Below are 23807 nucleotides of genomic sequence, written 5' to 3' on the forward strand. Positions count from 1 at the left end.
ATTATTACAATTATTCTTTATTATTATTAGGATTAATGGAGAGAGATGTACCATCTTGTTTTCGAGGGGTCGTATAGCATACTATGTAACACAATCATAACATAATAAAAACAAAACAAAATTACTATTAACAGTACATCAACAAACAAAAAACAAACACAAACAATAATGAAAATATTACTCCACCAAGTTATCAGAATAGACAATAATAAATACACAACAAAATATACAGTGAATACAATTGTATATTGTAATACATATGCACATACATATACATATAAATAAGTAAGTATAAGCATAATCAACATAACACTGACAGTTTCAATTATATCATAAGCAGTCTACCAATTAAAACTCTTTCCTATTTTAATATGTTTAAAATTTAATTTATTCCTGTGATCAATCTAAGTTTTCAGCATCATTACTCCAGTCTTCAGTGTCACATGATCCTTCATAAATCATTCTAATATGATGATTTGATGCTCAAGAAACATTTTCTGATTATGATCAATGTTGAAACCAGTTGTGCTGAATAAAAGTGAATTTAAAAAAAACTACTGAACAGCAGCTTTCGATGTGTATTAGGTTCTTCAAGACACTAGGGACACTATTATTTTATATTTTTATTTATTTATTTATTTTTATTTTATAAAATATTTGAGCTCTGACCAAGATTCAGTTGCATTATTCTTTTTCAAATTGAAAATATCTCACTATATTGGCATCATATGAAATGAACATAACACGTCCACCTGTTTTCATTGTACATTTGTTACTATTTTTGTCTATTTGCATTCAATCTTCCATTGCTGATGTAATTTAACATCTGTCAATGCATGATGTCATCGCATTCCTGGCATGTCAATAATTTACCGCTCCAGTGTTTCACTATTGTTCTCTCCTCATGAGTATCAGCAGGGCCGGATTATGAACCGAACCGATGGGGCCACAGAGAAACTGAACACCAGGGCCTTCAAACACTACAGGCCGAGGCTGAATGACACATATGCTTGATAATAAATAGTTTAGACTACCTAAAAAAGACTAGTTTACCTCATATCTGTCTATGCTTCGTAATTTTATGCTTACTAGAGTTCTGTTTGGTTAGCTTAGCAACATGCTAACAACAAAGTATTGAAATCAATTGTAATGTAGTCGCTGGTAATGTAGAGTGTCCAAGCAAGCCTCCCTGTGTGTTATCTGGTTTATATGGTGATTAGATGCCCTTGATGGCCATTATCTGTTCAAACAGGACACTCAGTACTGGTGCCATACACATAATCCTGTGCTTGTGCTTGTGTTGCCCTGCGACCTCTAGTTAAACATTATGAGATAAATGTTAGTTCATCAAGATTTATTACAGGCAGGGTGTAACTGAGTGTCTAACACACATGTGCTTTACGACTCACGGTATTGGTAACTGAGAAACAAATCATGTGAAGACAAACACAGCCTGTTATTAAAGACGTCAAGAGAGGGTAACTGACGTGAAGCTGTGCATTTTCTGCTCTACTGCTTCCATTACACTTCTGCTGAGCTCAGGTTCGGGCCGTAACTTCACTCTTAGCATCTTAAGGAGATCCTCAGGTGTTCTCGGCTGAATACAGGAGAAGAATGAAGAGATTTGGTCGAGATGGGCCTGATAACATTGAGCTTGAACTGACTGATGGAGTCTCCAGTCAGGTGAGGAAACTGACATATTATATCCCATCTCCTGAACTGATGAGTTCAGCACAACTCACATTTTAAACTGTCGTGTTATCTGGTGATGTATTTTTACTTATGATTTTTGTATCTTTGTCTGTAGCCAATCTTTGCTCCTCCGGTCTCCATGACCTCAGTTAAAGATGTGGGACGGTCAGTCGCTCAGCTGGCGTCCTATACAAGAGGCCGCTGGAAACATGCTGCCCGCAGGCCTGTGAGGAAGAAACACACAGGTATTTACACTAAATATATATATATACTATCTCTCTCTCTCTCTCTCTCTCTCTCTCTCTCTCTCTATATATATATATATATATATATATATATATATAATAAAGGGTTTTCTAACTTTTTACCTGCTTTGTACAATGTGGTTTTGAAGAAGGTTGTGATAATGTGAACTTTAACAATGGTGGAACATTTTTTTTATTACGATTACCCTTAGAAATAGCTACTGTAGTTGTACCGTAGTGCATTGATGTATCAGAAGGTAATTTGAAATATACCATTTGTACTTTGAAATATACCATTTGCTGAATTAATTGACCATGTTTTTTTGTGGTATTCCATAAAGTATTATCATTTTCAAATACCACAGTATAGTATTTTATATAATATTTATGAGTGCTATATATCCTTGTACATCAAAGAAAACCATGGCATTATCATGACACACATACATTAAAAAAAATACACTATCGATCAAGAATTTAGAATAATTACGTAAAGTTTCTTCTGCTGACCAAGGCTGTATTTGATCAGTAAAACCAGTAATATTGTGAAATATTATTACAATTTAAAAGAAATGTTTTCTATTTGAATACATTTTAATGTAATTTATTCCTGTGATCAAAGTTGAATTTTCAGCATCATTACTCCAGTCTTCAGTGTCACATGATCCTTCAGAAATCATTCTAATATGATGATTTGATCCTCAAGAAACATTTCTGAAATAATTTGAAAGAACAGCATTTTGTTTAATAGAAATCATATTTCTGATTTTCATAATATTATACATATATATTTAATATAACTTTCTGAACTTTTGAATATAACAGTTTAATTCACTTCTGCATAAATTAATTTGTGACTTGACTCAAATGTGATTATTTTACCCCTTGTCCCAGACCAACTTAAAATATAAAAATCCATCAAAAGATTATAAATTAGTACTTTTAAAGGGGTGGTATATATATATATATATATATATATATATATATATATATATATATATATATATATATATATATACAGACCCTTTCCAAAAAATTTGAATATCATGGAAAAGTTTATTTATTTCCATAATTCCATTCAAAACGTTACACTTCCATATATTATAGATTCAGGGCCCACAACTTAAACGATTTCAAGTATTTAGTTGTTTATTTGTACATAATTTGGGTTTCCAGCTCATAAAACCCACGAAAACAGGATTTAAAAGTTTTGAATATTACATGAAATCACACAGTAATACCATGGTCATTGAACCAGGTTTTGGTTCTTTTGGCAGTGTGGGCAGGTGCAAATCCTGCTGGAAAATGAAGTCAGCATCTCCATAAAGCTTGTCTGCTGAAGGAAGCATGAAGTGCTCTGAGAATGTCCTGGTAGACGGCTGCGTTGAGTGGACAGCACAGTGGACCAACACCAGCCGATGACACGGCTCCCCAAACCAACACAGACTGTGGAAACTTCACACTGGACTTCAAGCATCTTGGATTGTGTGCCTCTCCATTCTTCCTCCAGACTCTGGGACCTTGGTTTCCAAATGAGATGCAACATTTGCTCTCATCAGAAAAGAGGACTTTGGTCCACTGTGCTTTATTAAATCCAGAGTCAACGCAGCCGTCTACCAGGACATTTCAGAGCACTTCATGCTTCCTTCATTCTCCAGCAGGATTTGCACCTGCCCACACTGCCAAAATAACCAAAACCTGGTTCAATGACCATGGTATCACTGTGTAATTACTGTGTGATTTCATGTAATATTCTTATTTTCTGGGATTTTGATTTCGTGGGTTTTATGAGCTGGAAACCCAAATTATGTACAAATAAACAACTAAATACTTGAAATCGTTTAAGTTGTGGGCCCTGAATCTATAATCTATGGAATTTTAACGTTTTGAATGGAATTATGGAAAAAAATCAACTTTTCCATGATATTCAAATTTTTGGGAAAGGGTCTGTGTATATACATTCTTTTTACATTTTTTTTAATCAAATATATAGCAGTGTATTTTACAATGTATGTCCAAGGTAATACCATGGAACATGTCCAAAAAAATATACAAATAAATAAAATAAATACTTATGGTACTTTTGTTTTTCGGCGTAATATCAATCCTAAATATAAATGATTGTGTCTTTTTAGAGGAATATGTAGGCAACAAGTACAAGGGTCTGGCAACAGATGAAGACGCTGTAGATGGACTGAAGAATATGAAGATCCAGCTGAATAAAAGGCTTCTGGATCACTTTCGAGATCTGGCGACCAGCAATAAAGACACAGATGAGGTAACCTGAAGCAAATGCTCCACGTTGGTGAACTTCGGGAGATTTTGTGTCATATTTGTCCGTGTCATACAGTGATATTGATTTTTGCTGTAGGTGGACCTGCAGTTGCTGAATGATGTCCTCACACATGGAGCCGACCCAAACTCAGCAGACAAATATGGGCAAACGGCCCTGCATGAGGTTAATGTTTGACTCCTTATGTAAGACGTATATGCCATAAATTGTCATTCTGGGATGTAAATGTTCAGCTGATGCTTGTATTGAAATATTGAGAATATAAGTCACGCCTTGCCTATGAACAGCTGTAAAGCATTCACAGATGTGGTGTTTCTGGTAGATATCTCGGGCGTGGAACGTGGACGTGATGCGGTTTTTCCTGGAAAGAGGAGCTGATTTTCAGAGGGCCGATGCCTTTGGAGTGACGCCTCTTCATGTGGCGGCCGCTCTGGATTATGAGGAGATGATGCGCTTCCTGTTAGAAAGAGGAGGTGTGTGATATCAGGACTCAGCTCAATTCACTATTTATCTATCAGGAATTTAAGATAAAAAATTGTGATTTTAAATAAATTGGCCATAACATATAGGGTTTTGAAAGGACAAAAAAAAAAACAAGCCACATATATACTGTATTAAAAAGTTTGCAGTCAGTAAAAAGTTTTTTGAAGAAGAAGAAGAAGAAGAAGAAATGAATACCTTTATTCAGCAGGTTCACATGAAATTGTTCAAAAGTGACAACAAAGACATTTATGATAAATGCATTCAAAATAAATGCTGTTCTTTTGCAATTTCCTGGAAAATGTGTTTTCCGCAAAATTATGAGGCATCGCGACTGTTTTCAACATTGATAATGATCAGAAATGTTTATTGAGCATCAAATTATCATATTAGAATGATTTCTGAAAAACAATTCAGCTTTGACCACAGTAATAAATTACATTTTTAACATCAGAATTTCACAATGTTACTGTTTTTACGGTATTTTTGATCAAATAAATGCAGCTTTGGTGAGACTTCTCTCAAAAATGTATTAAATAATTAAATAAATCATAACTTCTGTACGGTAATGTGTATGTTGTCTCTGAATTGTTCACTGTAACGGCAGCGGACATTGAAGCTCGCACACTGAAACACAAGCAGACTCCGCTGCACTTTGCTGCTAAGAATGATGCCTTTGGTGGAGTTAGGATGTTGCTGCAGAATGGGGCGGACATCGCTGTTCGAGACTATAAAGAGAGGACGCCTCTACAGCTGGCTGCAGTCTTCGGTAAGGCTTTTATAGCAGTTCACATGCACAGATAGTCCCGAGTGGGGCTCAAACACCTGACCTTTTGGTCTTTGACTAGACAAGCCACGAGGTCAGACCTTATGCATGTCCTCAAGCTCTAACAGTGGACAAACCTGATGACTGCAGTCGAAGAAGTCTCTTCTGTTTTGACGTCTGCATCCCTGAGTGTGATGAGAGTTCTTGTTACGTACAGATCGGAGTGAGACGGCTCGTTTGCTGCTGGGGTTTGGAGCCGATGCTGGAGTGCAGGACTCTGACGGACAGCTCTGCATTACTGCCATGATCACGAGAATGAGTCCTGTGGTGAGTACTCAAGGTTATGGTTACAGGACAAGATAATCAACATTCGTAGATTAGTAGATGCTTCCAAAGTGAATGTCGAATGAAAAAAAATACTAGAAAAGGCCATTAATCCAAGATGGATTCAATACAAGTATTGCTACTAAATTGTTGGAAATACCAAAGTAACGCAATACTAGAGGAGACGCCAGTGCAAAAGTTTTTGCAAGGTTTATCTGGAGATTGCAATCATGTGGCATAATGAAGTCTAGTGAAGAAAATTCAATTCATACCTCATTTAAAAAAATAACATTACATACCATTACATAAGATGATTGTTTTTAGTATAATAATTGAAATATAACTCACATAAGTGAATAATTGTACATTATTTTAAATGTATTATTTATGCTTATATTTTTTTTTTTTTTTTTTATTCCTGTTTTTAAACCCTAAACGATTATTTTGATAATTACATAGTAATAAATACACTACTGCATTTGTAGTCAGTATGATTTTATTCAAACAAAATTAATACTTTTATTCAGCAAAGATTCATTAAACTGATTAAAAGTGACAGTCAATAATTCTAAAACAATTTTAAAACAATTTCAAAACAAATTTCTATTTATCACAGAATTCTGGATAAAAAAAAATATATCATGGCCTCCTCAAAAATATGAAGCAGTGCAATTGGTTTCAACATTGATAATAATGAGAAATGTTTCTTAATCGTCAAATCCGCATATTAGAATGATTTCTGAAGGATCATGTGACACGGAAGACTGGAGTAAGGATGCTGAAAATTCAGATTTGATCAGGAATAAATTACATTTTACCACATTCAAAAAGTTGTTTTAAATTGCAATCATATTTTACAATATTACTGTATTTTTGATCATATAAATGCAGCCTACAAAAAACCCAAACTTTTGAACAGTGCTGTACTATTCTCAGTACACTTCTCAGTGATCATCATCTTGGTGTCGACAGGCTGATCTGGCAATGAATCAGTTCCTTATGAAAGACCGAATGGCCCGACAAAAGTTCTACTACCTTCATCTTCTGGAGCCAAAGCCGGCCGACAAGACAAACCCAAAAGTTTCTGATCCGTCATCACCGGTACACATCTTTAAACATATTTCATGTAAAGTTCCTCGATCCAGGTGTTGCTGCATTGGGTTATGAGAGCTGTCTCTGTCCACAGCTGGAGTTTATAGTCAATGAAGGGAAACTGGACCTCATCATGCACCCTGTAGTGCTCAAACTCATCACTGTCAAATGGAACTTATATGGCAGGTAAACCGTATCAAAGTCCAACGCTGATGCATGGAGAAACACAAGCTGTGATTCACATCACATTAAATGTTTTCCTACAGAATGGGCGCCTGGATACTCCTGCTTTTCAACTTCCTATTTATCGTGTCCTGGACAACAGTAGCCATATCTGTGTCAGTCCGTCCAGATGGAGATCGCTACAATCTTCCTCAGGTCAGACTAACTGCAGTTTATAGTCCGGGGACATTTTATTTCAATGGTCCACTTTAGACATTCTACTAACTCTTAAGTAACACTGCAACTACTTATCTCATTAGAGTATTAGTAGACTGTTAGGTTAGGGTTCGGGTTAGTAGTATAAGTTGGCATGTAGTTGCAAATTTACTAGAAGTGGAATGTCTAAAGTGGACCATTGAAATAAAGTGTAACCTAGTCCTAATAGATCAGTAATTTTGATATGTACAGTACATTTACATTTACATTTACATTTAGTCATTTAGCAGACGCCTTTATCCAAAGCGACTTACAAATTAGGACTAAATTCAGCGAGTCATCATAAAGAGGCAAAAGCAACAACAACGCAAGAAGTGCTCAAAATACGAAGTTCAGGTATTATTCAGAGTAGCATAAGCCTGATAAGTGATGTTTCAAAGGGAAAGGAAAATTATTATATATATATATTTTTTTTTTTTCTATAAGGTTAAGTGCTCACGGAAGAGATTGGTTTTCAGCTGTTTTTTGAATGTTGTCAGGGATTCTGCATTCCGGATGAGGGTGGGGAGAGCGTTCCACCAGCATGGAACTGTAAATGAGAATGTTCTGGAAAGTGATTTTGTGGCTTTCTGTGATGGAACCACGAGACGTCGCTCGTTGACCGATCGTAGGTGTCTGGTAGGGATGTAGACTCGTAGGAGTGAGTGAAAGTAGGAGGGAGCTGAGCCTGTGATAGTTCTGTAAGCAAGCGTCAGTGCCTTGAACTTGATGCGAGCAGCTAGAGGTAGCCAGTGCAGAGAGATGAACAGAGGAGTGACGTGGGCCCTCTTGGGCTCGTTGAAGACAAGACGAGCTGCAGCATTCTGGATCATCTGTAGGGGTTTGGTCGCACATGCTGGGAGTCCAGCCAGAAGGGCATTGCAGTAGTCGAGCCTAGAGATGACCAGGGCCTGGACGATAAGTTGTGTTGCATGCTCAGTTAGGAAAGGCCTGATCTTCCTGATGTTGTGCAGTGCAAACCTGCATGATCGAGCTGTCTTTGAAATGTGATCTGTGAAGGTCAGCTGGTCATCAAACGTTACTCCAAGATTTCTGACCGATCTTGATGGGGTGATTAATGATGACTCTAGCTGGATGGTGAAGTCGTGCTGTAGAGATGGATTGGCAGGGAGGACGAGAAGCTCAGTCTTTGCCAGGTTGAGCTGCAGGTGATGTTCCTTCATCCATGTGGAGATGTCCGCCAGACAGCTTGAGACCCGTGCAGCTACTGTGGGATCATCTGGTTGAAAGGAGAGGAAGAGCTGTGTGTCATCAGCATAGCAGTGGTAGGAAAAACCGTGTGCCTGTATGATGTGTCCCAGTGATGTGGTGTAGATGGAGAAGAGGAGGGGACCAAGAACTGAACCCTGGGGAACCCCTGTGGTCAGCTGATGTGCTCTGGATACCTCGCCTCTCCATGCGACCTTGAAGGACCTACCTGTGAGATAGGACTCAAACCAGTGGAGTGAAGTTCCTGTGATGCCCAGTGATGAGAGGGTGGACAGAAGGATCTGATGATTCACCGTGTCGAAGGCAGCAGACAGATCCAGGAGAATGAGGACTGAAGATTTGGAAGCAGCTTTTGCGATCCGTAGGGCTTCTGTGACTGACAGTAATGCAGTCTCAGTTGAATGTCCTTTCTTGAAGCCAGATTGGTTGACATCCAGCTGGTTGTTTAGAGACTAGAAGGATGTTAGTTGGTTGAAGACAGCTCTTTCAAGTGTCTTCGCAATGAATGGTAGGAGAGAGATAGGTCTGTAATTCTCTACCAATGATGTGTTTAGCGTTGGTTTTTTGAGCAGTGGAGTAACCCGAGCCTGCTTGAATGCTGTAGGGAAGGTGCCAGTGTGGAGGGATGAGTTGATGATGTGTGTGAGTGATGGTAGAAGTGTGGGAGAGATGGCTTGTAGAAGGTGTGAGGGGATGGGGTCAAGCGTGCAGGTGGTAGGGTGACTGGAGAGGAGAAGTGTAGATACTTCTTCCTCGGTTAGCGAAGAAAAGGAGAACAGAGGGGTATTGGCTGTGGAAGGGGTCGGTCTGGGTTCCTGTGTGTGTGGAGCTGAGAACTGACTGCTGATAGTTGTTGTTTTGTTGGTGAAGAAGGTCGCAAAATCGTCAGCAGTTAAGGAGGAGGCGGGAGGTGGTGGAGGTGGACAGAGGAGAGAGTTGAATGTCTTGAAGAGTAATCGTGTGTTGGAGGAGCTGTTGATCTTGTTGTGGAAGTATGAAGATTTTGCAGCATGAACATCAACAGAAAAGGAGGAGAGGAGAGATTGATACATACTCAGGTCAGATGCGTCTTTTGATTTGTGCCATTTCCTCTCCGCTGCCCTGAGTTCGGTCCGGTGTTCCCGAAGAACCTCAGATAACCAGGGGTTAGAGGGAGTAGTGCGTGCTGGCCTGGTGGAGAGAGGGCAGATAATGTCTAGAGAAGAGATTAGAGTGGAGCATAAGGTGTCCGTTGCGGTATTCACATCCAGAGATGAGAATTGTGAGGGTGGGGGAAGAGAGGATGACACGGCAGAGGAGAGATGGGAGGGGGAAAGTGAGCGCAGGTTTCGTCTGAAAGTGACTGGTGGTGGGGGTGGGGGTGCAGGGGTAGAGAGTTGTAGACTGAAAGTAATGAGGAAATGATCTGAAACGTGGAGAGGTGTCACCAGGATGTTTTCTGTGGTGCAGTTGCGTGTGTAAACCAGGTCCAGTTGGTTGCCTGATTTGTGAGTAGCTGTGGTGATGAGTCTTTTGAGATCGAAGGAGTCTAGGAGAGAGGTGAAGTCTGTTGCATGTGGCTTTTCGAGATGAATGTTGAAGTCACCGAAGACTAGAAGTGGGGTGCCGTCCTCAGGGAAAGTGGACAGCAGCACATCCAGCTCATCTACAAAGTTACCCAGCTGACCTGGGGGGCGATAAATGACTACAATATGGATTTTAATGGGAGTTGTAAGTGTAATAGCATGATATTCAAGTAGGTGCCCAAATTGATGGACAGCCTAGGAAAATTTACATCTTCACCCTTTATTCAAATATTAGTAATCATATTGTGTAGTTATGCTTGGAGTCAACGCAATGAATCACGCCAAACTGTGTGGTCATAATTTCTGCCCAGGCTGGCAAAAATAGTCAATGTGTGCCTTTTCCTGTGAGCTTTTTGCTTTTCGCTTTTCCATATTATTTTTTTATTTTTATTTTTTGTACAGTAAAATAAAACCTGTAGCTTATCTGTTGCTTTTTTTCCCCCAAATAATTTTGTCAGATAAAATACCCGAACCAAGTTTAGTGTTTTAAAAATAAAACTATAACATATTTCCCTCATATTTTGTTGGTTTAATCGAACTTGTAGGGTCATTAAAATCATTATTCGCTCTGGACATCACTTATGGTCTCTACTGTAGGCTATAGACGCCATGAAACCGCCTGACGAACACAGAAACCCCCTACACTCCTACACGTGCTCTACGCTCTTCTGAAGCTGGTCTTTTAACTGCCCATACACAAAAGAAATATATTGAAATATATTTTAAAGTGTCAAAAATATATGTGGCACATATTCCAAATACATGTCCAAATCCAATATATTTGCATTGTTGTTCACTTATATTTATCATTTTGAAATATATTCTGAAATATAACAAAAAATATTTGATGTTAAGTGTGAAATATATTTACATTTATAACATGTAATGTAAAATATATGACAAAATATATGGTCATAAAATGTTTAGCTTGCTAAAGAAGGGTCGAAAATGAATTTCGATCTTAGTAATTCCTCTACCTTTTCCCCTATACACAACAGTAGGCTACCATATTTCACTACTGTATTATGACACACAGCTATAATAAATACTGTACTTACATTTAAATGACTGCAATGTAAGATAGTTGCTTTCCTAGGACTATTAGGCCATATTAGGTGGCACGTACCTAACACTAAGTGCAATTATTAGATTTATTGTTGTTTTATTGACATCTTTCCTGAAGTCATTTAAATATTGAAAATATGCACAATATTTATGATGCAAGTATAACAGTGACACTCCAACAGTGAAGTACACTTAAACAATAGATAGAACTCAGTGTCTAACACTGCATACACACACTATTAAATAACTGTAATCAATTCTGTAAAAAAGGGGAAAAAACTCTGCATTCTCTGTGTTCTTTCCTATATAAAATAGTCATTTTAGACCAATGAAGTCAGTAAAGTGCTGTGGCCTACTGGTTAGGGCTTCGGGCTTGTAACCGAAGGGTTGCTGGTTCGATCCCCGACCAGTAGGAAAAATGTGGCTGGGGGAAGTGGTAGAGCACTATCCACAGATGAAGTGGTCTATCTAAAACAAATAAACTGAAAATGTGTTGTTTGTGAAAATGTTAACTTTTTAAATTTCAAATGAAACAATTTGCAAAAGTTAAAACATATGTAAACATATATGAAAATATATTTACATATATTGAACAAAAATATATTTATTGGGCCAATATCAAATATTGAATATTGAATATCATATATTTCAAATATATTTCTTTTGTGTATGGGTGTCCAAACAACACGGCTAAAAACGATGGGTGATCGGGCACTGGAATATTCCTCTTTCTTGTGTATAAACACACACACACACACTCATCCAGTACATGCACTGCTGTTGGCAGGACTGGTGGCGTGTGTTGCTGGTGGTTTTGGCACTGGTGCTGACGGTGGCCGCGGTGTACAGGGAAGTGATGGAGATCGTGAGATCTGGGAGGAAACTGAAGCACTGGCAGTGTTGGACTGTGCAGAAGATCAATGAGGACTTGAGCTGCTCGCACCCCATGTGGCCTGAGGTAACATAACGAACCCATACAGCTCTTATTCAAGAGATGAAGGATATCATAAGCTTATGGACTGATCTCACAATCTGAATTGAAGTCTTTTGATGTTTAAATGGATCCCATGTTTTGGCTTGTATTTTAAAGGGTTGTTTCACCCAAAAACTAAAACTCTGTTGTCATTTACTCCCCTTCACGTCAAGCATATTTGAGCTTCCGTTTACCATATTTGATGTGCGTTGATCAATATTTGTATGTGAATAAAATGTTAAGTTAAATCTGTACATCATTATAAAGCAGTCATTTCTCTTTAGAAAACTTGGATTAAACCTAACCACTCAGTTCAAACTTTTAAAATGTAAATGCAAAATCTAAATCCACATTTTGTGATAAAATTGTACTGCCTTGTCTGTATAATGTAAAAAAAAAAGTCCACCCACAAGAATTACATAAGACGAGTGCGAGAACCAGTGAGGTTCATTCTCGTGTTACGCAGTATGTTTGAGCTTCAGCAAGAACCAATGAGGTTCATTCTCATGTTATGCAGCACGTTTGAGCTTCAGCAAGAACCAATGAGGTTTATTCTTGTGTTACGCAGCACGTTTGAACTTCAGCAAGAACCAATGAGGTTTATTCTTGTGTTACGCAGCACATTTGAACTTCTCAAGAACCAATGAGGTTCATTCCTGTGTTACACAGCACATTTGAGCTTTTCAAGAACCAATGAGGTTCATTCTCGTGTTTTACGCAGCATGTTTGAGCTTCTCAAGAACCAATTAGGTTCATTCCCGTGTTACACAGCACATTTGAGCTTTTCAAGAACCAATGAGGTTCATTCTCATGTTACATAGCACGTTTGAGCTTCTCAAGAACCAATGAGGTTCATTCTCGTGTTACGCAGCACGTTTGAGCTTCTCAAGAACCAATGAGGTTCATTCTCGTGTTACATAGCACGTTTGAGCTTCTCAAGAACCAATGAGGTTCATTCTCGTGTTACGCAGCACGTTTGAGCTTCTCAAGAACCAATGAGGTTCATTCTCGTGTTACGCAGCATGTTTGAGCTTCAGCAAGAACCAATGATGTTCATTCTCGTGTTACGCAGCACGTTTGAGCTTTTCAAGAACCAATGAGGTTCATTCTTCTGTTACGCAGCACGTTTGAGCTTCTCAAGAACCAATGAGGTTCATTGTCGTGTTACGCAGCACGTTTGAGCTTCTCAAGAACCAATGAGGTTCATTCTCGTGTTACACAACACGTTTGAGCTTCTCAAGAACCAATGAGGTTCATTCTCATGTTACGCAGCACGTTTGAGCTTCTCAAGAACCAATGAGGTTCATTCTCGTGTTACGCAGCACGTTTGAGCTTCTCAAGAACCAATGAGGTTCATTCTAGTGTTACGCAGCACGTTTGAGCTTCTCAAGAACCAATGAGGTTCATTCTCATGTTACATAGCACGTTTGAGCTTCTCAAGAACCAATGAGGTTCATTCTTGTGTTACGCAGCACGCTTGAGCTTCTCAAGAACCAATGAGGTTCATTTTCGTGTTACGCAGCATGTTTGAGCTTCAGCAAGAACCAATGAGGTTCATTCTCGTGTTACGCAGCACGTTTGAGCTTTTCAAGAACCAATGAGGTTCATTCTTCTGTTACGCTGCACGTTTGAGCTTCTCAAGAACCAATGAGGTTCATTCTCGTGTTACGCAGCACGTTTGAGCTTCAGCAAGAACTATTGAGGTTCATTTTCGTGTTACGCAGCACGTTTGAGCTTCAGCCAGAACCAATGAGGTTAATTTTCGTGTTACACAGCATGTTTGAGCTTCAGCAAGATCCAATGAGGTTCATTTTCGTGTTACACAGCATGTTTGAGCTTCAGCCAGAACCAATGAGGTTCATTTTCGTGTTACGCAACATGTTTGAGCTTCAGCAAGAACCAATGAGGTTAATTTTCGTGTTACGCAGCATGTTTGAGCTTCAGCCAGAACCAATGAGGTTCATTTTCGTGTTACGCAGCATGTTTGAGCTTCAGCAAGAACCAATGAGGTTCATTTTCGTGTTACGCAGCATGTTTGAGCTTCAGCCAGAACCAATGAGGTTCATTCTCATTTTACGCAGCACATTTGAGCTTCTCAAGAACCAATGAGGTTCATTCTCGTGTTACGCAGCACGTTTGAGCTTCTCAAGAACCAATGAGGTTCATTTTCGTGTTACGCAGCATGTTTGAGCTTCAGCAAGAACCAATGAGGTTCATTCTCGTGTTACGCTGCACGTTTGAGCTTCTCAAGAACCAATGAGGTTCATTCTAGTGTTACGCAGCACGTTTGAGCTTCTCAAGAACCAATGAGGTTCATTCTCGTGTTACGCAGCATGTTTGAGCTTCAGCAAGAACCAATGAGGTTCATTCTCGTGTTACGCAGCACGTTTGAGCTTTTCAAGAACCAATGAGGTTCATTCTTCTGTTACGCAGCACGTTTGAGCTTCTCAAGAACCAATGAGGTTCATTGTCGTGTTACGCAGCACGTTTGAGCTTCTCAAGAACCAATGAGGTTCATTCTTCTGTTACGCTGCACGTTTGAGCTTCTCAAGAACCAATGAGGTTCATTCTCGTGTTACGCAGCACGTTTGAGCTTCTCAAGAACCAATGAGGTTCATTCTCATGTTACGCTGCACGTTTGAGCTTCTCAAGAACCAATGAGGTTCATTCTCGTGTTACGCAGCACGTTTGAGCTTCTCAAGAACCAATGAGGTTCATTCTAGTGTTACGCAGCACGTTTGAGCTTCTCAAGAACCAATGAGGTTCATTATCATGTTACATAGCACGTTTGAGCTTCTCAAGAACCAATGAGGTTCATTCTTGTGTTACGCAGCACGTTTGAGCTTCTCAAGAACCAATGAGGATCATTTTCGTGTTACGCAGCATGTTTGAGCTTCAGCAAGAACCAATGAGGTTCATTCTCGTGTTACGCAGCACGTTTGAGCTTTTCAAGAACCAATGAGGTTCATTCTTCTGTTACGCTGCACGTTTGAGCTTCTCAAGAACCAATGAGGTTCATTCTCGTGTTACGCAGCACGTTTGAGCTTCTCAAGAACCAATGAGGTTCATTCTCGTGTTACGCAACACGTTTGAGCTTCTCAAGAACCAATGAGGTTCATTCTCGTGTTACGCTGCACGTTTGAGCTTCTCAAAAACCAATGAGGTTCATTCTCGTGTTACTCAGCACGTTTGAGCTTGTCAAGAACCAATGAGGTTCATTCTAGTGTTATGCAGCACGTTTGAGCTTCTCAAGAACCAATGAGGTTCATTCTCGTGTTATGCAGCACGTTTGAGCTTCTCAAGAACCAATGAGGTTCATTTTCGTGTTACGCAGCACGTTTGAGCTTCAGCAAGAACTATTGAGGTTCATTTTCGTGTTACGCAGCACGTTTGAGCTTCAGCCAGAACCAATGAGGTTCATTTTCGTGTTACGCAGCATGTTTGAGCTTCAGCCAGAACCAATGAGGTTCATTTTCGTGTTACGCAGCATGTTTGAGCTTCAGCAAGAACCAATGAGGTTAATTTTCGTGTTACGCAGCATGTTTGAGCTTCAGCCAGAACCAATGAGGTTCATTTTCGTGTTACACAGCATGTTTGAGCTTCAGCAAGAACCAATGAGGTTCATTCTCGTGTTACACAGCATGTTTGAGCTTCAGCCAGAACCAATGAGGTTCATTTTCGTGTTACGCAGCATGTTTGAGCTTCAGCCAGAACCAATGAGGTTCATTCTCATTTTACGCAGCACATTTGAGCTTCTCAAGAACCAATGAGGTTCATTCTCGTGTTACGCAGCACGTTTGAGCTTCTCAAGAACCAATGAGGTTCATTTTCGTGTTACGCAGCATGTTTGAGCTTCAGCAAGAACCAATGAGGTTCATTCTCGTGTTACGCTGCACGTTTGAGCTTCTCAAGAACCAATGAGGTTCATTCTAGTGTTACGCAGCACGTTTGAGCTTCTCAAGAACCAATGAGGTTCATTCTCGTGTTACGCAGCATGTTTGAGCTTCAGCAAGAACCAATGAGGTTCATTCTCATGTTACGCAGCACGTTTGAGCTTTTCAAGAACCAATGAGGTTCATTCTTCTGTTACGCAGCACGTTTGAGCTTCTCAAGAACCAATGAGGTTCATTGTCGTGTTACGCAGCACGTTTGAGCTTCTCAAGAACCAATGAGGTTCATTCTCGTGTTACGCAACACGTTTGAGCTTCTCAAGAACCAATGAGGTTCATTCTCATGTTACGCTGCACGTTTGAGCTTCTCAAGAACCAATGAGGTTCATTCTCGTGTTACGCAGCACGTTTGAGCTTCTCAAGAACCAATGAGGTTCATTCTAGTGTGACGCAGCACGTTTGAGCTTCTCAAGAACCAATGAGGTTCATTCTCATGTTACATAGCACGTTTGAGCTTCTCAAGAACCAATGAGGTTCATTCTTGTGTTACGCAGCACGTTTGAGCTTCTCAAGAACCAATGAGGTTCATTTTCGTGTTACGCAGCATGTTTGAGCTTCAGCAAGAACCAATGAGGTTCATTCTCGTGTTACGCAGCACGTTTGAGCTTTTCAAGAACCAATGAGGTTCATTCTTCTGTTACGCTGCACGTTTGAGCTTCTCAAGAACCAATGAGGTTCACTCTCGTGTTACGCAGCACGTTTGAGCTTCTCAAGAACCAATTAGGTTCATTCTCGTGTTACGCAACACGTTTGAGCTTCTCAAGAACCAATGAGGTTCATTCTCGTGTTACGCTGCACGTTTGAGCTTAGAGATAGTATTAGTTTTACTATCTCTTCATGAACTTTTTGAAGTATCAAAGTGGTAGTTGCGCAGCTGTCAAAGAAGGGGCAGAAATGTTAGAATTCATTAAAAAATATTTTCATTTGTGTTCTGAAGATTGAACTAACCCTTTAACCTTTCTGCATTGCTTTCCTCCATAGAATTACATTTTAAGTGTATTATTGTAAACACAATTTGTGTTTGTTTTTACAAACTGAGAGACGAGTCAAAATCATTTTCTGTGTAAATTATGCTATGGCCTAACTTACTTTAAACTCAGAATGTTAATTTAAAGTTGACTGTGGTGTACAGTATACATTAATTTATCATAAAAAAAACTAAAAAACAATCATAAAATACACAATTGTAATAATGTGTTTTGCTTTATAATATAGGAACGCAATTACTTAGAAGGCCAAATTAAGTATATTCGAAACCTGAAAGGAACCTACACTCAGGACCCCTGGTAATGTACTCACAATAAGCCAATGCAGAATGTGAAAGTGTGCAAAAAAATGAATATACTAAGTATGCTGATGTGTCACCCACAGGAATATCTTTGATTGGCTAGTGTATTTGCTGCTGTTGGCCGTTCTGGGCATCCACTTGACAGACATATTAATAGTGTCTGACACACTTCGACAGAACAGTCTTCGCCTCTTCGCAGTGTCCATTATTTTCCTGTGGTTAAGGCTAATGAAGCATGTCCGTGCTTTTAGGTAATTTACCATTTTGAAAGTAACTTTGGGATCTTGCAGGTCAAGAATATTTGATTTTAGAGGAACTGATTATGATTTCCAAAAATCAAATAACCCATACTATATCTTTCCTTGCGGAGTGAAATGTTTACACTGCCGGTCAACAGTTTGGAATAATTAAGATTTGTTTATGTTTTTGAAAGAAGTCTCTTCTGCTCACTATATAAGGCTGCATTTATTTGATGAAAAATACATGAATATTGTGAAATATTATTACAATTTAAAATAAATGTTTTCTAATAGAATATATTTTAATTTGTAAATTATTCCTGTGATCAAAGCTGAATTTTCAGCATCATTACTCCAGTCTTCAGTGTCACATGATCCTTCAGAAATCATTCTAATATAATGATTTGCTATTCAAGAAACATTTCTGATTATCAATGTTTTTTTTAAAACATTTTTTCTGCTTTATATTTTTGTGGAAACTGTGATACACTACCATTACAAGTTTGGGGTAAGTAAAAAAAGAAAGAAAGAAAGAAAGAAAGAAAGAAAGAAAGAAAGAAAGAAAGAAAGAAAGAAAGAAAGAAAGAAAGAAAGAAAGAAAGAAAGAAATGAATACTTTTATTAAATTGTTCAAAAGTGACAGTAAAGACTGTTTTCAACATTGATAATAATCAGAAATGATTCTTGAGTAGCAAATCATCATATTAGAATGACTTCTGGAGGATCATGTGACACTGAAGATTGGAGTAATGATGCTGAAAATTCAGCTTTGCATCAATAAATTACATTTTAAAATATATTACCATAAAATAGTTATTTTATATTGTAATACTATTTCACAATATTACGGTTTTCATTTTCAAAATGGCTAAATCATAAATTCTCCACTGCTCAATTGTGTTTTAAAAGATGTATGCTAAAATAAACAGTTTTTTAAAGGGGGGTCATGAAGCGTCTATAATCGTGGTCACCTGAGAAAAAGCTTGAGAACATCGGCTCTGTAGGAACACCTGGTCAGTGGCAGTTACCATAGATACTCGTGCTGCAAAGCAAGGCCCTCAGATATAATGACAACACCTTTACACTCTCCTGGACGCTACGGCACACAGAGCGCCTGAAGCCGAACTGAACCACCTGCTCAGTGGCCCGAACAACAGTGCTGGGGCGTATCTCAGGTTTCTCTGAGACTCCACAGGTGGCCATCTCTTTGTAAGCTAGGTAACCATGGGAATATATGTGTTACGGTAACCATAGAAACATAAGGACAGGAATAATCGGCCACTTTTTCCAGCCTTTTCCCATTGTTTCCATAGGGATTGCAAAAATTACTCCGTGAAGACTAAGACATGAACCAAATCAACCAGCTCCAAGATAAATCACAATATTAAAAAACTTTGGTTAAAAATTAAATAAAATAAAAATATCAGAAATAAACAGCAGCACAACTGTTTTCAACATTGATTAAAATAATCTGAAAGGTTTCTTGAGCAGCAAATCAGCATATCTGAATGAAATCTGGAGGATCATGTAACACTGAAGACTGGAGTAATGATGCTGAAAATTCAGCTTTGATCACTGGAATAAATATATATATATACCAGGTATTTTAAATTGTAATAAAATTTCACAAATTTTATGCGTTTACTGTATCAAATAAGTGCAGCTTTGGTGAGCAGAAGTGATTTCTTTCAAAGACATTATAATATCTTAGCGTCTCTAAACTTTCGAAGAGTAGTGTACTAGTGAATGAAACTTTGCAAAAGATGTAATTGAGTCAAAAATTACAGTACAATTTGTCTATGGTGTCAATTAAAGGGATAGTTCCCCAAACACGACAATTGTGCCATTTACTCACCCTCATGTTGTTCCAAACCTATACATTTCTTTGTTCTGTTCTGAAGGAACACAAATATATTTTGAAGAGTGACATTGAACCCCATTGACTTTATTTGAATGAACAAAAAAGATTAAGACATTTGTCAAAATATCTTCTTTTGGGTTTTGTAGAAGAAAGAAAGCCTAACTGGTTTGGAAGGACATGAGAGTGAGTAAATGATGACATTTTAATGATTTTCACTTCTGAACACTGATCTTTGCACTCTATTAGCCAACACCATGACACATGATTGTACTCCAGGTAAATGGCTGATGTTATTCTCTAGAACTATGGGTCCCTTCATTGTCATGCTGGGGAAGATTGCAGGAGACGTGCTGCGTTTCCTCTTTCTCTATATAGAGATCTACATTCCATATGCCTGTGCCTTCTGGATCATATTTGGAGGTACTGTCACAAAGACTTACAGTAAAGTTAAAGACATGATGCATGAGACCTAAACGTTTCCTCTATTGCTCTCAGGTTTAGCTGAGGTGCCCAGTATGGAGACGGTTCCTGAGCTGCTCTACAGCCTGTATCGCATCACCCTGGTGGATGAGTATGAGTTTAATGCCATGGTGGATGTGGATGCAGTGATGGCCTACCTTCTCTGCGGAACATTTCTGGCCCTGTCTGCTGTTCTCTGTGTTAATTTACTGATTGCTCTGCTTTCTGACACCTTCCAAAGGTATTAATAAGTCAAATGTACTTTTATGATATGCTTGTTAGGGGTGTAACTGATAACGATATATCAATATGAATCAATGCCAACAAATGAAACAAGCATTTCATGTTTTAAATAAAGGGTTATACATTTTCCTAGGCCTGACATCAGTTTTGGCCACTACTGTATATATTTTAAGATGCATTGAAACTTTCGTGTAAGACGCATTTTCGTCAAAGTGTGCATTCCCTTTTAATCTGTTCAAACACCACGATTGTGATTGTCACTGACAATTTTTCTGTTCGGGATGGTTGTGGGGTGGGGATGTCCCCCTCAGTCTGTGTACAATCGCTTTCCGGCCGGGGGGGTTGGGAGGGGGTGTCGGTTGTAGAAAGTGGTCAGAAAGTGGTTGGGGGTTGGGTATGCCTCCCTCGGTTTTGTTTGCGATTGTTTTCTGGGTGAAGTGGGAGTGGGGGAGTTGGAAGTGGTCCGTTCGTGAGGGTTGCGAGTGGGAAATCTGGGGATGCCCCCCTCGTTTTTGTGCGCGATTGCGTTCTGAGTGGTGGAGTTGGAATTGATCCATTCGAGAGGGTTGGAGATGTCCCCCTCAATTTTGTTTGCGATTGCGTTCTGAGTGGTGGAGCTGGAAGTGGTCCGTTCGAGAGGGTTGGAGATGTCCCCCTCAATTTTGTTCGCGATTGCGTTATGAGTGGTGGAGTTGGAAGTGGTCCGTTCAAGAGGGTTGGAGATGTCCCCGTAGTTTTTGTTCGCGATTGCGTTCCGAGTGGTGGAGTTGGAATTGATCCATTCGAGAGGGTTGGAGATGTCCCACTCAATTTTGTTCGCGATTGCGTTCTGAGTGGTGGAGCTGGAAGTGGTCCGTTCGAGAGGGTTGGAGATGTCCCCCTCAATTTTGTTCGCGATTGCGTTATGAGTGGTGGAGTTGGAATTGATCCATTCGAGAGGGTTGGAGATGTCCCCCTCAATTTTGTTCGCGATTGCGTTATGAGTGGTGGAGTTGGAATTGATCCATTCGAGAGGGTTGGAGATGTCCCCCTCAATTTTGTTCGCGATTGCGTTATGAGTGGTGGAGTTGGAAGTGGTCCGTTCAAGAGGGTTGGAGATGTCCCCGTAGTTTTTGTTCGCGATTGCGTTCCGAGTGGTGGAGTTGGAATTGATCCATTCGAGAGGGTTGGAGATGTCCCACTCAATTTTGTTCGTGATTGCCTTCCGGGTGGGGGGTGGGTGTTGGTACTTGGAAGTGGTCCCTTCGGTATGGTTGGGGCTGGGGATTTCCCCACCGCTTTTGTTTGCGATTGCGTTCTGAGTGTTGTTAGTTGGAAGTGGTCCATTCGGGAGGTTTGGGGATGTCCCCCTTGGTTTTGTTTCGCGATTGCATTTCGAGTGGTGGAGTTGGAAGTGGTCCATTCGGGAAGGTTGGAGATGTCCCCCTCGATTTTGTTTGTGGTTGTGTTCCGAGTGGTGGAGTTGGAAGTGGTCCGTTCAGGAGGGTTGCGGCTGGGGATTTCCCCCTTGATTTTGTTCACGATTGCGTTCTGAGTGGTGGATATAGAATTGGTCCATTCGGGAGGGTTGGGGTTGCCCCCCTCGTTTTTGTTCGCAATTGCATTCTGAGTGTTGGTAGTTGGAAGTGGTCTGTTTGAGAGGTTTGGGGATGTCCCCCTTGGTTTTGTTTCGCGATTGCATTTTGAGTGGTGGAGTTGGAAGTGGTCCATTCGGGAGGGTTGCGGGTGGGGATGTCCTTTTTTTTTCTGTTAGTGATTGCATTTCAGGTCGGGGCGTGTAGGTAGCTGGAAGTGGTCCGTTCGGGAGGGTTGGGTAGTAGGGATGTTCCCGTTGGTCCATTCACAATCGTGTTCCGGTGATGAGGGGATCATTTGGTGCGGGGCCACCCCTCTGTCCATTTGGCACGGTGCCCCATGCGGACACACCAGTTGCACCGCCCTAGGGATGGCCCTAATCCTCAAACAATTGATGATCTCATGTGAGATTTGATAGTTGTTGTTTTTTGGGGTTTTTTTTGTGGATGTCCCAATTGGGATAAAGGATTTGCAGTTTTCAAAGAGTTCTTGTGCAAATGCAACTGGCTGTGTAAAATAGGCACATATTATTGTTATATTTATATATTGATTGCACGCCCCTGGATCTAATCAAATTTGTAATATTTGGCGCCATGTTTTGAGCTATCTGCAAATTATTGCTGCTGGCCCTAACGTTTATTGTGCATTTTGGGCACGATGGATATGCTCACTGTGAACTCTCATTGTATGGAAACGACCTGGGTAGAATTTTCATTTTTGGGAGCACTATTCCTTTAACCCTTTTGCTGAACGCTTATGTTTGCAGGGTCTATGACAACGCGCTGGCCAATGCGGTGATGCAACAAGCAGCGATCATTCTGCAGATAGAGGAATCCATGTCTTTTCTGAGACGTTTCTATGACAACGAGCACATCCACCGCCATTGCGCCCCGCTTGGAGAATTATTTGATGATGATGTCACTACTAACCCAGATCAGCATGCAGAGATGAAGAAGCTTACGGAACAGATCAAGGTTTTTTTACGTTAACAACTACTGGAAGTTATATTTTAAGTGTATTTTCTTATATTGCAGAATAACTGAAACTTTGCATGCTCTGCAGGATACTTTAGATAAATATCTAAACATCCAAAGAGAGACAATCTCACCTCAGTATGCAGATGCCAGAGATGTCACAAGGTTGGTAGATTGAACATCTTGGAACTTATTGGGCTTAGATTGTTGCATTTTTCGTGTTACCATCTTTATTACATGTATTGTGACAAGTGATGTTCCTGGAAAAGCTGCCTAACATACGTATGTTGTTTTTGTTTCAACAGAAGGAGAAGCGTCGCACCTCCAGAGAGAGAAGAACATCTCAAGACTCTTCACAGACTTCAGAAAGACCAGCAGAAGCAGAGTCAGGACCTGAGGGAGCTGAAGGCTGAAGTGAAGGAACTCCACAGTTTGCTGCTCAATCTGATCCAGCCCCGGACAAACTCAACATCATGTAAGAGACTTCTGCACTTATTATGGAAGTCTGTGGGGCAAACATGCTGTTCACTGCAAGTTAATTTCTGCCCATTTTTACTTGTTTTAATGAGGTAGTCATTGAATCTAAATTATTGTCTGTGCATGGTTAATGACAAAGTGCAACTTAGGTTCATCCAGAATATTCCTTTAAGTCATGTTACTGGTGTTCCTGCAGCCACTGATGAGGATAAGACACACTCAGAGACAAATCAACTTTAAACCGGATAGCAAAACCTCTGAAACTGATCAATGAACTACTGAAATCAACACCGAATCCACCAGGAGCCAGACTTGGAAAGGATTTCTGTGCAGCAAGTCATACATGAATTTGTGACCAACATTTATTTTATTATTTTATTCTTAAGTTATGCATTGTACCAAGTTACTGTAACAATATCGGTTTGCATCTGTGTATATTAAAGTGACTTCATCTGAATTATTAAGGTTTTATTATATTAAATGTGAGAGAAGGACAAGTCTATTTCTCTGAATTGTTCACCCATGCATTTGTTTTCTTTATTATTTTCTCACCCTCATGCCATTCAAAACTCATATGCTGTTAATACACACACTGCTGG

The 23807-nt window shown here is 39.7% G+C and overlaps 1 protein-coding gene and 1 long non-coding RNA gene across 2 annotated transcripts in view; one reads left to right on the top strand and one right to left on the bottom strand.

The window, feature by feature from the left end:
• LOC309487125 overlaps window positions 1–23807 on the bottom strand; it is a 149931-nt gene that overhangs the window by 8006 nt on the left and 118118 nt on the right. The window lies entirely within an intron of this gene.
• Window positions 289–23727, top strand: LOC309487077 (uncharacterized protein). Its single transcript, XM_082154604.1, has 19 exons — window positions 289–1683; window positions 1808–1937; window positions 4073–4215; window positions 4309–4395; window positions 4553–4703; window positions 5318–5479; window positions 5694–5803; window positions 6773–6901; window positions 6987–7078; window positions 7159–7270; window positions 11957–12127; window positions 17308–17378; window positions 17464–17631; window positions 19782–19900; window positions 19976–20180; window positions 22524–22731; window positions 22820–22896; window positions 23037–23206; window positions 23405–23727. The coding sequence occupies exons 1-19, from the start codon at window positions 1615–1617 to the stop codon at window positions 23446–23448; spliced, it is 2418 nt and encodes an 805-aa protein (XP_082010730.1). The 5' UTR covers window positions 289–1614; the 3' UTR covers window positions 23449–23727.

Source organism: Leuciscus leuciscus (assembly GCF_965113295.1).
Source record: "Leuciscus leuciscus genome assembly, chromosome: 22".
In the NCBI taxonomy this organism is placed as follows: Eukaryota; Metazoa; Chordata; class Actinopteri; order Cypriniformes; family Leuciscidae; genus Leuciscus; species Leuciscus leuciscus.

Bases quoted from the DNA above. Each gene is read 5' to 3' on its own strand.
- LOC309487077 (XM_082154604.1), top strand. From the start codon at position 1,615: ATGAAGAGATTTGGTCGAGATGGGCCTGATAACATTGAGCTTGAACTG. The intron at 1,684-1,807 runs GTGAGGAAACTG...CTTTGTCTGTAG, and splicing joins CTGATGGAGTCTCCAGTCAG to CCAATCTTTGCTCCTCCGGT. The intron at 12,128-17,307 runs GTAACATAACGA...TTTATAATATAG, and splicing joins CGCACCCCATGTGGCCTGAG to GAACGCAATTACTTAGAAGG.